This window comes from Labeo rohita, chromosome 14 (assembly GCF_022985175.1).
Source record: "Labeo rohita strain BAU-BD-2019 chromosome 14, IGBB_LRoh.1.0, whole genome shotgun sequence".
NCBI lineage: Eukaryota > Metazoa > Chordata > Actinopteri > Cypriniformes > Cyprinidae > Labeo > Labeo rohita.
In genome coordinates, this window is record NC_066882.1 from 25,842,137 (window position 1) to 25,860,108 (window position 17,972).

General features: G+C 34.9%; 2 protein-coding genes across 9 annotated transcripts in view; both read right to left on the minus strand.

Moving 5' to 3' along the window:
• On the minus strand, positions 1-1,728 carry LOC127175753 (protocadherin alpha-3-like; the record flags this gene model as incomplete). The annotated part of the gene is made up of 1 exon (XM_051127001.1): positions 1-1,728. A coding segment is annotated over exon 1 (1,224 nt), but the record flags the coding sequence as incomplete, so codon positions are not given.
• A 7,721-nt stretch (positions 1,729-9,449) lies between these two features.
• LOC127175972 (protocadherin alpha-10-like) overlaps positions 9,450-17,972 on the minus strand; it is a 56,642-nt gene continuing 48,119 nt past the window's right edge. For 4 of the 8 annotated variants that reach the window (XM_051127349.1, XM_051127347.1, XM_051127345.1 and 1 more), the window contains exon 2: positions 9,450-10,314. In XM_051127349.1, coding sequence (XP_050983306.1) covers positions 10,279-10,314 — 36 coding nt within the window. In that variant the 3' untranslated portion in view covers positions 9,450-10,278. The remainder of the gene's footprint in view (positions 10,315-17,972) is intronic. The other 4 variants (XM_051127343.1, XM_051127348.1, XM_051127346.1 and 1 more) reach the window with 4 other exon arrangements.

The following is a 17,972-nucleotide window of genomic DNA, read 5'->3' on the forward strand; positions in this document are numbered from 1 at the left end:
ATCTAAAACTAATGAATAGTAGTTCTGAAAGGATGACTGTAATTTAAATGGACTGGATCTAGCAAGGCGAACACGCACTGCTCCGTTTTTACCTGAGTCTGGATCTGATACCGTCATTAGGGCAATTACTGTTCCCTTCCCCGCATTTTCCTCTACTGGACTAAGAAGTGACGTTACAGTCACATCTGGGGGATTATCATTAATATCTAGAACTTCTATTAAAAGTTTAGTATGACCTGACATAGTTACTGGACCTTTATCAGTGGCTTGAATTCTGATTTCAAAAGCGGTGTTCTGCTCATAATCAATATCACCTTTAATTTTCACATCTCCACTTTGTGAGTCAATTTCAAACTTCTCCAAAATATTTTGGGGTGTTCGAGTGATAAAGGAGTAAACTATCTCCGCATTCAATCCTTCATCTAGATCTCGAGCGTGTAGTCTGGTTACTGTTGTGCCAATTGGCGCGTGTTCGGCTATGGAGACTTTATATAATGGTTTACTAAAAACTGGAGCGTGGTCATTGATATCTAACACATTAACTTCGATCATTACGGTTCCAGTCCTGGCAGGCGATCCACCATCAACCGCAGTCACTGTGAACTCAAGCTGCGGAGTTTTCTCTCTGTCCAAAGCCCTTTGAAGCATTAACTCAGCGGAGATCGTCTTATCACTATGAGTTTGTACATCTAAAGTGAAGTAATCATTAGATGTAAGCTTATAGGTTTTTACTGAATTCACTCCAATGTCTGCGTCATGCGCGCTCTCCAGTGGAAATCGCACACCGGGCGCGGTGCTTTCACTAACATTAATCACTACAGAGCTCATAGGAAACACTGGAGAGTTATCGTTAATATCAAGAATGTTTATTCTTACCCGGAAGAGTTGTAATGGACTGTTCACCACAGCTTCCAGATTAACGGAGCATGAGACTGCGCCTGCGCAAAGCTCCTCACGATCAATCCTTTCGCTCACCTGCAAAGCGCCCGTCTCTATATTTACACTAAAATACTGCTTTTTAGAGCCTGACACGATACGGAAGCCCCTGGATTGCAGATCTTTTACTGAAAGGTTAATGTCTTTAGCTATATTACCGACTGTGGTTCCCTGTTTCACCTCCTCCGAGACACTGTATGAGATCTGACCAGTTACAGCCTCCAAGAAATGACAAGTCAAAGCAAATGAGAAGCAGGCTATTAAATTCCTCTGTGTATATATAAACATGTTTGCTTATTTATTCTCCACAATAATCTTGAAAATTGCCATCAAAAATCGATCAAAAATAGTTTAATTTCAGTTGAGTTAAGGATCCTTTTCAGACCACGAGAGACAAAAGGAAACAGCCAAAGCTCCCCTTCTATCCCCAGGACAAAACCATAGCGACAATAAATCCAAAAGCATGGAAGTTTTATATCCGTCAAAAATCATCAAAGCTAGTCCAAAACCGCATACAATATTCCATAAATTTCTAGATGTTTTTTTCACATCTGAACCCGACGTTCTGTAGTGAAGAGGTTTAATACAGAGATACATGAAGGAGAGGGTGAGAGAATAAGAGAGAGCAAAGAGAGAGAGGGGGGCTGGTCATGATGATGAGGAGGAGGAGAGACACACCTTTAACACAGCTAGTGAAACAAGAGTGACACATAGTGGCCTCCACATTAACTGCATTTTATGATTCACTTTAAAAGCTACAATGGAGTAAAACACTTGAGCAATTGCACTGATATACTATACTTTCACATTAATTTGAGGAGTACTCGAGTACTACTGAAACGGAAGACTTTTTCTATGCTTTTTTTTTTTTTTTTCTCTTTTTTTATATGACCAAGACAAAATCAGTTGTTTTACTCTCTACAATTTAATGTATACAACAAATTGTAGTCTAACAACAAAAAACATTGCTGAACACAGTCTAAGATCAATCTATTAACAACAGCTGAAGTTTTAGGATTTTTTACTTTAACATATGAATTTCTAGAGACTTACATAGTGATTAAACTAAATCGAATTAAATTAGACAAAAGTTTTTCAAGAAAAAAGGTGAAAAGCTGTCACTTGATAAATTCTCCTCTATCTCTTTATTTGTATAGTCAAAAATTTTTTGCTGCTTACTTTTAAACTCCTTATGTAAAAATAAAATAGGTACGATAAGTATAAAGAGAAGTATTTTTCTTGCATTTTGTAAATGTCTGATATTCTGTAACATTTTCTGTTAAACATTAGCTAAAGAACAGGAACAGGCAGGAACAACAAACAATAAATAAATAAATAAATAAATAAATAAATAAATAAATAAATAAATAACCTGGTAAATCAATTAACCCTCTGTGTGTATTTTCCGCAACCCAAATATCACCAAATAGAATTATACAAATAAAAATCATTTTCAAACAACCTCATTATGCCCCTATTTCTGTTCCCCCAACTCCAAAAATAAATACATGATAAATAATATTTGCTAAGATTTCACCACCAGTGACTACAAGAAGAGAAAAGCTAATTTTTTCTCACTTGCTAGAGAGAATGCATTTCAAAGAAACTGCTTCTGATGACACTGCCTATTAAATAGCAGTAGCTTTTGTGTAGTAAACAAGGTAGGCTATTTTTTCTAGTATAATAATAATAATAAACAAAATCTTTCTTCTCTACAGGGAAGCTTAAATATTACTACAAAAGTTATCTCTTGCTGTTTTAAGACACCATGAATATATATGAAATTACAACTAATAAATACATATTATTATTATTACAAATAATAATAACAATAACAACAACAACAACAACAACAACAATAATAATAATAATAATAATAATAATAAAAGTTAGTGTAATATTCTTGTGTAATAATAAATGAGCGTACCTGTAAGAAACTCTGGCCTTACTAATAGGTGTCATCACATTAAATGAGGACAGGAGAAAGTATTTCACGAAAGAAAATATGCACTTCAGCTTTAAGTTACTAACTTATATAAACGGTTATTAATTCTCCTGTTCATTGGTGTTATTCAAATTACTACTGCACTACTGCAGCTTGGAGGATAGAGTTTGTCAAATTGTTAGACCTTCTGTAGACCAAAAACAAAAAAAACAAACAAACAAAAAAATTGATTTTAGAGTACAAAACATATTTTTCAAAAACGTTTGAATAGTGCACAGCAAAATGTTTGTTTTTGTGTTGCAGATAAATATTGTTTGGATAGTAATGTCATAATATTAAAGAAAAAAAAATATGATTGTCTTTGCATTTTAATGATATAATATAAATGGAAGTGTCTGTATACAGTTTGTATAAGAATTTTTTTCTCCTTTTTACTTACAGTGTGTGCTCCTGCTCTTTTTGCCGCCACCATGCAAACACACACACACACACACACAGGATTTTATAATAGCATTTAAATATAGTTCACACACAAATAATCTAATTTCTTTGTTAAATGAGGCAGTTTATAAATGAGTGTTCATGTGAGAGAAATAAATCATGTAAAAGTGATGCATCCTTACTAAATATTTCACTGCATGATTCCTGAAGATGTGCGTGAGTGAGACAGACGGAGAGATAGAGCGAGATAAATGAAGATGGAATTTACATTCAAATTCTGTGTAATCCAGGGATTAGGTTCTGCTGGCAGGCTCCCATGCCCTATTTCTATTCCCTCAAAATGATTTCAAATATTAATAATCATAATCTCACTGCTAACAAAAATATGAAGGCACATCACACTAGGCCACAGAAATAGTAAGCCTTCTTAGACAACACAGTAATATATCAAATAAACAATGGCACCAACACTCAAATGTTACAGAATCTATCTATCTATCTATCTATGCTTAGATTAATTATAGTGGAAGACACTTATTATAATCAGAAAAAAGTAGGTACTTTTCAGTTAACATGTAAAATGACATAGAATGATTATGGAATTATAAATAAAAACCGGAATAAAAATCTTAGTGATGATGAAACCAGGAGAAAAAAAAAAAAGCTTACAGTAAATATTTATTTTACTCAAACACGGTTCAGGCAACACAGCATAAACTGTACGTGTACTGAATTAATAGGTTCAATAACTGCTGTTTAATTTGCACTAGAATGAGCTTAGGATCGATTCTCAGTGTTCAATAATACAGCATTAAAACTGTGATGCTTGAATGTGCATGTGTAGAAACATTATTGAAATAAAGCATATTGAATGCATAATACAGAATTTGCTCTTACTATGGCTTATTCATTATCCAGAGGATGAATCTGACCTTTCTGTGTCTGTGTGTACATGCATGGCACAAAATTTGCCTGAGGATGCGTGGAAGCATTGTGAACACCAGGGGGGGTGGTTGGATAGTGTGTGTGATATCATCAAGGGTGGGGCTGCGACTAGATATGTATGCCTGTATGTGTGAATGTGTTTGGGGGAGGGTCTTTACGATATAAATGTGGTAAAGTGTAATCTAATTAATTAAAAAGAGATGGAGATAGATAGAGAGAGAAACTGATGTGTAATCCAGCATATTTATCAGACAATCAGGATTTTGTTGGGAAAAAAAAGCATGTATGGTTATATACACATATACATTATATGTATGTATGTGCCTGGGAAAAAGAGAGAGGAGAAAGGGGGGAGGGGTGATGTTGTCAGGCAGCAGAAGAACCCGCTCTGCAGAGTACGCCTGTTGCCACGGAAACCGCATTACAGCAGGAGGGGCTTTTTCCGAGACCCCATTCTGCTTTAAGTGAGAATGAGGAAGCGGGGCAATACTAAGGACAATTGATCAAATGAGCTATAAATCACGGGGTTTCATCACTATCTCATGAATATTAACATTAAAAGGGTGTCATTAATATGGGATGAGGAAATTATAATGAGTCTCACTGCATCGCTCTCTCTCTCTCTCACACACACACACACATACACGGTATGTTCTGGAGAGCAGGTCAGCTCAAGCAGTGATGTGTTGCTACAGCAGCAGAGAGACACAGTCCTGCTGACTTCTGTCACCTCCCCCACAAACACGCTTCTGCTGTGAGCCAAAAACACTGCTAACACACCCTACTGCGCATTAAACATGCAACAGATTACAGTACTGCTACACCTGACATTTGCAATATAGAAGCAGTACATCATAACACCCTACCAAAAACAAAACAAAACAAAACAAAAAACTGTATTTTACAAGAAAGATACAATTTCAGTCTTTCTACTTTCTACAGTCTTTAAAATGCCATGTTTACGGACTGTTTCTTTGTAATAACTTGTGAAATTTACTAGAAATTTCTGAGTGAAAAAATGCCCAGCATGGAATCACATATTAACACAATTTACATTGCTGGCGCTAAAGTGAATTATTCATTGGCACACATTATTCCTAAGCAATGATGGAAAAAGTTACCTTTAACTAATTACTTTACTTGGTTACTTTTTATGGAGAGTAATGTGTTATGTTACTTTTGTGTTAAATGTGGGCAGGGCTTGCTTGTTTGTTTTTAATATAAAAAAAGTTATATTTTTGGCAAATGCAAAAGCCCTTTCATACCAAAAGCCTCAGTCTGAAGGAAACGTAAATTCACATCTGTACATCAGAACGCAGAAGAAGAAAGTTCAACACTACAAACAAAAAAGAAGAACAAATGTGTTTATCTTGAGTAATTTTTGCTTATTAATTTGGTTGAATTGGATCATTGAAGGTCAGTAGCAAAGACACTGGTTAATAAAATGGGATTAAATACATATTTATTTGTATTTATACATATTTGTATTATTTAACATTTATTTATTGCAGGTTTGTGTCATATTCAAAGTTGCATTTCACTGTTTTCATTCATTTTGAGGAATACTGATTTTTTTTCTTACTTTTTTCTTACTGTTTTTTTTTTTTTTTGGTGAGTGAGATGAATTAATGCATGTTTACATTTATTCTAGGACAAAAGTAATGTCATACTTTCAATCAATAAATAGGAAAAATGTAACTGATGTTAATTATTTGAAAAAGTAACTCCTGTAAATTAAAAAGTAATGCATTACTTTACTAGTTACTTGAAAACGTCATTTGATTACGTAACTCCCCCAACACTGTTCCTAAGCAACAAAATGTTTCTCTTTGTAATCTTTCATCAAAATGTAACAATTTGTTTTGCCCGTGAAACAACTTTACTTTTCTTATACTGCATTTTATTCTGTTTTACTCAAAAATGTGTAACATCACGGAAGATGGATATGTGGTAGTTGTACATACAAAAAAAAAAAAAGAAAAAAAAAAGAAAGAAAGAAAGAATAGAAAAGAAAAAGAAAAAGAAAGTAATTGTATATACTTGCTGAGTTGTTTCTACAGAAGAGAACACATATACTTCCCAAAGACACTTACAGTATGTACTTTGTTGCGGGGCTGCTGCAAAATTATGCTTTTCTCCTGGTTAAGAGAGTGACTTTAAGAGGATCTAATCTTTCATTAAAAATCTAGTACTGATGCACAAAATATGACTGGACTACAGGTTCCTAGAAAGATACAAATGCAGCTGCTTTTTTCTTAATGTCAGACAAATCAGTAAGGAGAATGAAAGACGTTCATTTCGGTTGTTTTTTGAAAGATTTATAAGCAGACATGCTGGATGAAATTGTGACTAATACTTAGATATATATTTGAAGTTTTATATACGTTTTCTGAAAAAAACATCTCTCCCACAGCCCACACGCACATGTCTATAATACATTTTATGCCTTTGCCCTTTCTGTCTTTGTGTTCTTTTTTTGCATGAAAGCAAATATTTCAGATTCAATTCTGGTTTTGATACATTTTTAATCAAAAGCAAATTAATTCCACCATATGTTAATATTAACTGAGCAGATGCAAACAAACACACACACACTAGTGCGTCTGACATCTTGAGAGAGATAACCCTGAGAAAATTTTAATCCAACTAGTTTAATCATTTATTTCTACGGAAATGGGACAGGGCATTGCGAGTCTGCCAGTCAAAGAAACAGTAACCAGGCCAGACACATACAGAAGTGTTCATACATACTACTTAAGCTTTGCTTGATAACAAATACTGATACTTTTTATGAAGAGTCAGAAATGACATTTCATCCATTACCAATGATGCTCACCATAAGAAATGTGTGGTCAACATGTTACATTTGAAACTCGGCTCAAAGTCTAAAAAAAATTTGGATCAGAGGGGACGTCTGACAGCTGCACTAGAATTCAATCATATCTAATTCACTTTCTCCACAAAATCCCAAAGGGTGAAAAAGGTTAGACAGTCACATAAGACAGATGAAAGTCCCTTTCTCTTTAGAAAACCATTTTATCTGTCAGAACACACTGCACAACAACAGCATTTTAAAAAATCAGACCTATCAGAGTGAGATAGAAAACGGTGTTCTTAAAGCCTAAGGGCTGATACACATGTAGATTACTAAAAGTATATTACTAAAACACAACAATGTAATAATTCATATAGGAAATAGATTGGATATAAAGAGGATAAAAATTGGTTGACTTGATTAACTTTAGTATCTGCTTAAAAATATATATTTAAAAATGCTTTTTAAATTATATGTGTGAATTAAATTAAATCACTTCTAAGGTCATATCACCATATACACATAATGTTTCAATAAAACAACAGTGAAATATTTTATTTACTGACCAACTGAAACATATCTGCTTTAAAAAAAAAAAACTAAAATAAATAAAATAATATATATATATATATATATATATATAATTTTAATTATATGTGTGTATTAAATTAAATCACCGTTAAGATAATATAACCATATACACATAATGTTACAATAAAAAGTAATTTAATATATGCATATTAAATATATGTAGAAGACTTAACTGCAACAGCATGCTTCAGTGTTTGTGAGTTTGGGAACAAAGAAAGGGAGAAGGAAAAATGTTTTTTTGTCTGTGCATAAAAAAAAAAAAAAAAAAAGAGAGAGAAATCCATTTCAATCGCATAAACAGGCTTTTAGGTAATAAGGCTAAAGCTGCTCGTGATGAAAGGGCCTCTGCTGAGAGACGCACTGACTGCTCACACTGACCAAAAGCTCTGATTGGCTCCTGACACACACTGCAACAGCTATTTCATTACCTGATTGGTTAAGCACACTTCTGTTTGATGCTCCTGGCTATTTGATTGGCCGAGGTGTTGCCGTGCGCAGCTCTGCTGTTGCGACTGGTGATTGAAGCAGATTTATGTCTATCAGACTCTCAAGAGAATAATCGTCCAATGAGGTCCGGGTATTGATTTACATTTTGCCTGGTTTTGTTCACAGATGTACGTGCCACACCCGCAGAGAAACCAGCAATGAGGAGAGGGAGTTTCACAAGGACAGATGATGCATAAATCACACACACACACACACACACAAGCTGCTGTAAATAGGTCATCACCTATTAAACCAAATCAGTTCTGACACACTAACACATATTGAAACTGAAAGATGAATTACTTATTGACAAACACTGTTAAAGTGTAAACTGGTGGCATGTTTTGTATACAAAAGCTAGTGCAAGCACCCACATTTAAATACACCAAAAACACACACACACACACACACACACACAATGAAACATTGCACTATTCTGCCACCAGGTGGAGATTTTCATTTACGAGTCAGTTGTGAAACAAAGGAACCAAGGATCTCTCTCCCACACACACTAACACACACACATGCCCCTCTCTCACACTCCATGTCAGAGGAAATGAAAATGCAGCTGGCATAATGTTGAGACAGGAGAGAATCCACTCAGCAAAGGCAGAGTGATCTGATAACAGACACACACACACACACACACAATACATCACAAATCTAGGCTGTAATAATAATATTCTAAATTATTTATATAGCATTGCAGTATTTAGTTGATGTGTGTTTTATTCATACAATTTCTAATTAAATTTTCAGATTTAGGAATGATTTAATGATTTCACAGAATCCATTCGTAGTCCCGCACACATGTATGTACGTAGATAGATAGACAGACAGACAGACAGACAGACAGATAGATAGATAGATAGATAGATAGATAGATAGATAGCATCATATACTATTGTATGCTGACTTACGTAGGTTTTATTCTTTGTGTACTTGTTTTTGCTACATTGTGGGGACCAAATGTCCCCACAAGGATAGTAAAACCTGAAATTTTTGACATTGCGGTCCCCACAATGTTAAAAAATGATTAAAAATAGTAAATGATGTTTATCTGAAAGTGTAACGATGCAAACATGTTTTCTGTGAGGGCTAGGTTTAGGGTTAGGGTTGGGTTAGGGGATAGACAATATTGTTTCGTCAGTATAAAATCAGTATAAAATCTATAGAAGTCTATGGAAAGTCCGCACAATTCACAAAAACAAACATGTGTGTGTGTGTGTGTGTATGTGTGTGTGTGTGTGTGTGTGTGTGTGTACACTTGTTCTTGCTACATTGTGGGGACCAAATGTCCCTACAAGGATAGTAAAACCTGAAAATGTTGGCCTGCGGTCCCCACAATGTAACAAAATGATTAAAAATAGTAAATTATGTTTATCTGAAAATGTAACAGTGCAAACATGTTTTCTGTAAGGGGTAGGTTTAGGGTTAGGGTTGGGTTAGGGGATAGACAATATCGTTTGGTCAGTCCAAAAAAAGTCTATGGAAAGTCCCCACAATTCACAAAAACCAACATGAGTGTGTATGTGTTGCTACTGAACCTTAAGCATATCAGTAAACCCACACACATTGTAGTAATCTAGTGACCTGCTGTTGTGATAAACCTATTTGACCCCTATTCTCTCTATAATCCATTAACCTGCAACACTCACACACAAAATATAATCCATCTACTCCCTACGCCTGCGACCTAATTATTTACACACACACAAAAAATATATAATTTATGTATATCCTCAGTGGTGTATGTTTTTGTGTGTGTGGATTGTGTGTAAGTAGTGATGTGCAGATTTCTATGCAAAGGTTTATGTGTGTGAGAGAGAATGGGTAGATGGAGTAGTGCTGCAGGCATGTGTGCTAGGATACTGCAGAATGACATCAGCAAGAACGCTATGGGACATTTCAAGTGGACAGAAACAGAACCCAGTGTTCCAAAAGTTATACTCTATATTCAACCCTCTCTCTCTCTCTCTCTCTCTCATACACACACAAGCTGAACATCATCTTTCACTCTCCTCATCAAAACTTTATAATTTTACTTGGTCTCATGCATTATCAAGAGCTTCATATTCTAAAATCTTTTTAAAACCACTTTAGCTATCTTTCTATTTACTTAAAAAAAATGGCATGGTCTTACCTTGAGTGTGCTCTGGGGACACAGCATATGCAGGGGGAGCACAATAGAGGAAAAAAAAAAAAAAAAGAGAAGAAGAGAAAGGAGCAGAGGTTAGTACTTTACTTTTGTTAAAGCAATATCTAGAAGTGCACACATTTTCAAACTCAAACAGAGGTGAGATCCGGTCAGAGGCCCATCTGTACGGAGACAAACAGATGGACATTTGGAGTTTGCCTGAAGGAGACCTGCAGTTGCAAAGAGACAGCAATTGTTAAAGGACATAAAACAATACATATGTACCATGTACTTACCATTGTTAGTGGTATATAAAATGTATCTATAAATGTGACCCTGAACCACAAAACCAGTCATTTTTTTTAAATTGAGATGCATCATGTGACAGCTAAATAAATAATCTTTACATTGATGTATTGTTTGTTAGGATAGGACAATATTTGTCCAAGATACAACTATTTGAAAATCTGGGATATTAATAATAATAATAATAATAATAATAATAAAATAAAATAAAAACATTGAGAAAATCGCCTTTAAAGTTGTCTAAATGAAGTTCTTAGTAACGCATATTACTAATCAAAAATTAAGTTTTTATATATTTATGGTAGGAAATTTACTTAACATCCTAATGATTTTTGGCATAAAAGAAAATTTGATAATTTTGACCCATACAATGTATCGTTGGCTATTGCTACAAATATATCCGTGCTACTTATGACTGGTTTTGTGGTCTAGGGTCAAAATTAACATCTCAGAATTATACATCTGTAAATGGAATATCACAAATCTGCATAGCTGTGGTTTTATGTCTATATTGTACACTATGTGTACATTCATAAATCTGTCCATTGTGTGTTGTTATTACTGCATTGTATGATATTAAATAGTATGGTCTTTTTAGAAATAACAGTATTGTGCTATATTCCATTTTATTGTCTAATTCCTATTTATCTCTACACTATTTCTGTACTTTCTTCTGCACTGGAAGCTCCTGTCACAGAGCCAAATTTTGCGTGTGCGTAAACATATTTGGCAATAAAGCTCTTTCTGATCTTGATTCTATATAAAGATTTAATAAATGTATCTGAAATGAGCATACAGATGTTTCAAACTTTTAGTCTATTGGGAAGGCATTTATAAAAGGTCATAGCATCAACACTTTTAATAAGCCAAACTCTGAGATAAACATACAGACATTTCAGCCTCCTAACTTCCTGAAGAGGCCTCTTAAGAAAGTCAAAGTAAATCCGTTTTCATACATAACTATTGCAGTTGTAAAAAGTTTGCAAACTTGAAAACCCGCTGGTGCAATTTTCAGCCTAAAAGCAGAATAGGAATTAACAATAATCTATGACAGTGACCAAAAAACCCTTTGAGGGCAAAGAGCAAATGCGTCATCAATATTAATGCCTGTGCCTCTCAACAAGTTAAACCATGCATGTAAAAATACCAGAACATCTGAAGTTAGGGAAAGAGAGACATGATTAACAGCATGACGAAAGGAAGCAATGAAAATGGAGCAAAAACTGCAAAAGGAGAAGAGAAATATAGTGAGTAGACCAGTCACAAGGAGGAGAAAAAAGGACAGCGACATGAAAGAATGGGGTTAGTGAGGGAGTGAATTAAGGGAAGATAAGGGAAATTAAACAGGGATTAAAAGGTGGAGAAAGAGTGAGAAGGAAACAAGATAAAAGAAATGTGTGAGAACCAAATTAGACACTCAGTAGAGGAACTAGTGTTAATTGTTACAGTTTTTAGCAGCTCCCGATGGACCCTGCGAATGCGTTTATATTGCACGTGTGAATGGCAGGTCGTTTGCATGCTGGGTAAAGTTCTCTCCCCCTTCAGACCACTGTAAAGATGATGACTTTCCTCTGTAATCCCATTAGAAAGCTCATAGTTGGATTACTGTCTCCCTGGTTATGCTGACAGGCCTAATCCAACAGCACACATCAACACCACCGGGACAACGGCAAGCACGTTGGACCAGATTAACCTCAAAACACCTGAGCTACACAATGCATGACTCAGACTTAGCTAGAAAGACTCTCTTCAATGCAATTCTGAAAATATCAACACTTACGGTGTGACAGAGTGATTCTGAAGAGCGCAAGGTCACAGCTAGTTTGCGTATTCCCTAATGATAGTTCAAGCACGTCAAACACAATTTGTCACAGCAGTGTGCATTATTAACTGACAGAATGAATGACATGCTTTTCTGTCTTCTTGATAGTGCTTAAAAATCACTGCTACAGTGTTCACTGCAGGTTATTCATATTTAAAAGAAAACACAAAATCTGTGGTAAGTGTGAGACATTTTCAACCCTTACAGACCCAACAGATCATCAGTGAATATACATTTACAAAAAATGTAAATGTCCTGACCATCTTTTTTTTTTTTTTTTTTTAAATATATAATTTTCACAGATCGCCAAGGGTTTGCAGACCTTGTCAGTGCTTTTAAACCTTTGCATGCAAAACTAATCATACAGAAAAGAAAAGGGGGAAAAAATCATCATGTTCTGCTAAACCCACAGGCAGAATGGTGACTTAACCTCAGTGTCAACCACAGCAACATGCCCACATTACAACCAATGCCCTGATTACTTCTAGTAAAGGTCACTGACCATCAGACTCATTGGCATTGACAAAGATAGTACCATCACACATACTAGCATTATATATAATATATATATATATATATATATATATATATATATATATATATATAATATATAGTATATATATATATATATATATATACACATACACTAGCATTGTTATTATATACTGAATTCAACGCAGTTGCAGATGTGTCTCATTATACACACAAGTGGAGAATTTAGATCTACACAATAAATGTTACAGTGAGAACAATGAGAAGGAAGATAAAGGAAATTTGAACTGATTCACAGTCAAAAATAAATAAATAAATAAATAAAGGAACATCAGAGTGATAAAATGAAAAACAGAATAAAGTAAAGTGAAAAAGATGAAGGAAAAGATAAAGAACAAAAAGCAAATCTGACACTTTTTCAGAACCTGAGCTAATCGGAATGTCTTTCACAGCTGACGCACACACACACACACACACACACACACACACACAGCTCTCTTTCAGAGGGAGCAGCTGCAGAAGGATGTGGCTGGAATCACTCAGGTCTAATAAACACACTCACACACGTCTAGAGAGTGGCAGACACACAGAAAATGCATGCTAATTCCCTGCACCTGCATGCCACCACCATTCTCGAAATTAGAAACAACCAGCAAACATGGCTGCTGTAATGATGAAATTTACATATAACCAGGCCAGTATGGACATTAAACCACAGCTTTGCAAACTGAAGCAGTATTAATACACTAGAATTCATGTTGTCCATCTCTAGCGCTCATTAATAAAGCATTCAGTCAAATTTGGATGATAATTGCAGCGACTAGTTACTGTGTACTTTTAGCTGTGTTTAACCCATTTTACTATGCTAGAATTCCATAGATAATTCCACTATAATCATTGCAGAAAACATTCAGCAAATTCAGTTAGGATCTGCATATAAGAAAGCCATTCAAAATTCAATATTAAAAGCAGATTCAAGCAAATTATTTGTATTTTAACCAGTAACCAAAACTATTAAATACAAAAATACAATGTCAGTAACCATACTAAAAAGGAAAAATAGCTGCACCATAAATGCAGTATAATCAGATTTAGGCATATGTATGCAACCTCTTAATTCTAGACGGCACAACAAAAACAGCACAAAACAAATCTATTAATCCAAAACAAACAGAACAATTAAACTAAGATAAATTCTACTAAATAAATTAAGAGATGCAGCTTGCAAAGGTTATCCACACAAAACCTCTTTTTAAAAAAAGAAGGGAGAGAGAAAATTTAGCCATATTTAGCCAAGCTGCAGTCAGTGAACGGACTAAATTATTCACATCATGCTGGCCTACATCTTCCAGGCAAATGTCTGTGTGTGTGTTCATGTGTGAGGGATGCAAGGATGCTGTTCGGACTCAAACATGCTCTTAAATTCACAGCGACATTAAAAGCTTCTGTGAACTCTGCTGTGACGATCCCCAAAAGAACAACTCTCACTGGAGAAGTGTCTCTGCTAGAGAATAAAAAAAAAAAAACTGTGATAACAGAAACACTGGCTGGAAAACTACAGAGGAGACTGTCAGATTTCTCTGTACTGTAAAGCATTTATGAAGAAAACACAAATAACTACAATGGTGGATAAATCTTTGCTTGTATTTCACCTCGAAAATATGCCTTCACAAGATTTGGCAGTTTTCAAACAAGGATGCATGCAAACAATTCTATTAAAATACATACAGAGCCTGTGCAAAGTTCATATTTTAAAAATAGAATAATATTGTGCATATGTCAGGTTGGATATAATGTTTACACATCACATTCCCCTACATTAACACAAACGCATGAGATGCACAATGACCCACTTGTGCATGGAACATGGATGAGACATCCATGATGTCTCTGCTGCCTAAATCACTGACACACACCCACATACATACGGCCTGTATTTGACACGCAAGTGTGAATTACTGTCCAAATGTCTTTGCCACTCACAAAATATATATATGCACTCTACCATACCCAGATGATTACACAAACAGCAATGGCTACCATTTTTACATGTCCTTCATTTGCGTGAAGCATCTAAGATTAACAATGGGTAAATGCCAAATGAGCATAAAATTATTTTTTTTTTTTTTACTTTTGTGCATTAACAATTTACAGTGTGAGTCTAAATCTAGATGTGTTCACTCATGCATGTGCATAGCTGTTAACAAGCACGCAATTCACATGACAGTGAATTGTGTCGTTTTTTGGGGTAGTATGTGCTCCTTCAGGGCAGCAATCAAAAAATAAATAAATAAATAAAAATAAAAGGATCCTGTTTCAATGGAAGCAAATGTAAGAGATGCTTTAGCATGCTAAATAAACTGCTTTTGTGTGGAAAGAGCTTGTCGTATAACAAACTGTCTGCCTGTTTGCTAATCTTCAACATGTTTGGCATGACATCTGTTTACTACGGAAAAATAGACCCAGAGTTTACCATATCCTTTAATAAAGGCATCTCTTGTTGTTCTGTGAATACTTTCAAAATGGCTGCTGCCTCTGCAGAACACACACATATATGAACCTGCTCTTCGCACGCATGAGCGCACACACACATACACACACACACACACACACACACATAGAAGTGGAGATGAGTCACTGTTCTTCCTCTTCCTCCTCCATGCTTTTACGTCAAGTCTCTCTTGCTATCGTCCTGAATAGAACTAAATATATCACTGAGCTTTTAAAGAAAATATTAAACATGTAATTATTTCATCATCAGTTTCTGGATTGGAAAGAAAAGGAAACAAATTACTTTTTACTGAAACATATTTAGATTAAGAAGTTTAGTTTGTGCCAGACGCTTGCTGATGCATCAGCCATAAGCAATTTCCTTTATTTCCTTTGTAATAAAGGAAATACATAGAAACGCTTGCTTTGTCATTTTACAAAATGTACATTTTTTTCTTTTTGCATTCTTATTAATATTTATCTATTTTAAAGTGTCATTCATTTAAAATACTAAATCAGCTATTCTATTTAAAATTGTGCCTGAAATGTACATTTAATTCAAAGACTATAAATTACTGAACAACAACCCCATTAATTACAATACACATTAAACAGGAAAATAATATCACTAGTAACAGTTTCCCTTTTGGGGCCTTCTGTGCCAGTTCTGGGGGCCCATCTTACTTCAAGGGTTTAATTTTATCTTTTCACTTCAAAAAAAAAAAAAAAAAAAAAAAAAATGAATGTGTCCACAATTCCCTCATTAGCAAACAGACACACACACACACACACACAAATAATATTCAACAAAATATAATGTAATAAATTACTGGTTTCCAGAGACAAAAATAAGTAGATCAGTTATAAGTAGATCAGCTCTCGAATTTAAACGACACAGAACAGACCTCTACAACTGTTTTCAGAAGCAAGAACTCTAGAAAAACGCTGACTTGCAAAACATTTAATTTCTTCACATGATTAAATATTTTCCAGAACGCTAAGCAGTGCAGAGACCACAGGGTAGATATGACCTAACAGCTCAGGACTCCAGAGACCATCTATAAATACCCCTAGAAACATGGATACCATAAGAGAGACACTTGCTCCCTGCAGCATGGTTTTACCCCAATTTAAGTTGGGATTTACACATCATAATACTTGCAAATAAAAATCTGACATATAAGACAAGCTGTAGCAGCACAGACCTTCTAAAAATAGTACTCATATCCCTGACTCCACCCACATCCAGCACACAGCCCTGCTTTCAGCCTAAGAGCACTGTAGCACTCCGGCAATCACAAACTGTAGCTTTGAAACTGTGTCAGATCTATGTTACAATCATCAAGCTTTGTGTTTGGAATAGCATGCTAAAATGCTATCATTTCTGCCATATATAGTATGTATACTCAACACAGGATGTAATTTTGATTATATGTATGCATGCAATATCTGAATGACCTACAGCACTTTTCAATGCATATGCAATCAGAGCACACTGCATGGAAAAATGTATCCTATACACTTAAATTAACCTGAAATGATATCAACTCGCTATTTGATCACTAAAGACAGAAGACATTTTTATACACATCTATATTCAAAAGCAAAACAGCTTTCTTAGATGATAACCGAGCGACACTGGCAGACTTTTAATGTGCATTTAATGTGATGAGGTCATGTGCCAATGTAGCATACTACTGTTTGTAATGTAAAGCATATGACAAACACATTTGCGGAAAGAAACAATTGTATGCTGAAGTATATACTAATACTAGTAATGAATAAAGACATAAATTAAAAGCATTATATATAAGGTATACATAGGGTACAGTGGGGGAAAACACTGACTCCACTGACTATGTTTGAGAAAAAAAAAAAAAGATGCCATTCTGAAAATATAATTATATTTTTATTAAATAATATGCAATTCCTATCTACAGGCTCTACTGTTCTCATATCATATATAACTGTGATGTTCTAATGACAACATTTAAAACTTTTTTCTTACTGCTGAAAAGTAGATCATTTACTGTGAAATCCATTTCCTTTGGTTAATCAGCAGTCTAAGCTTCATACAAAAGCTTCTACATCACTATTGTCAATGTAGACCATAGTTATAATGACATTTTATCTTGACTTTATCATGTGGATATGTTGGGAAAAATGGTATGGGGGGGCATTTTCCCCCACTCTACCCTATCATTATAGACCAATGCATTCAATAATAATATCCATTATTTAAATTAAACACACTCCAGAAGATGACATGACAGTTTCTATGACCATTAGGAGACAGATTACTGCAGACATAAAGTCAAAGATTATATAAAAGAGAGCGAGAGAGATACACTTGAGACCAGCTGCAGACATAGATATAGAGGACAAAGCTACTTATAACCACATGAACCAAAAGCAGAACTGATGTGACCCACTAAAGTACTGAACCACTGCAGAATGGACCTGACCTGCTCTTATGGACAAATATTCACAGAACTGTCTGGCCTGCACAGAATGTTACGCCATTGTTGTCTTAGTTTTGCTTTTCTTGCTCAGGCCTTTTGTACAT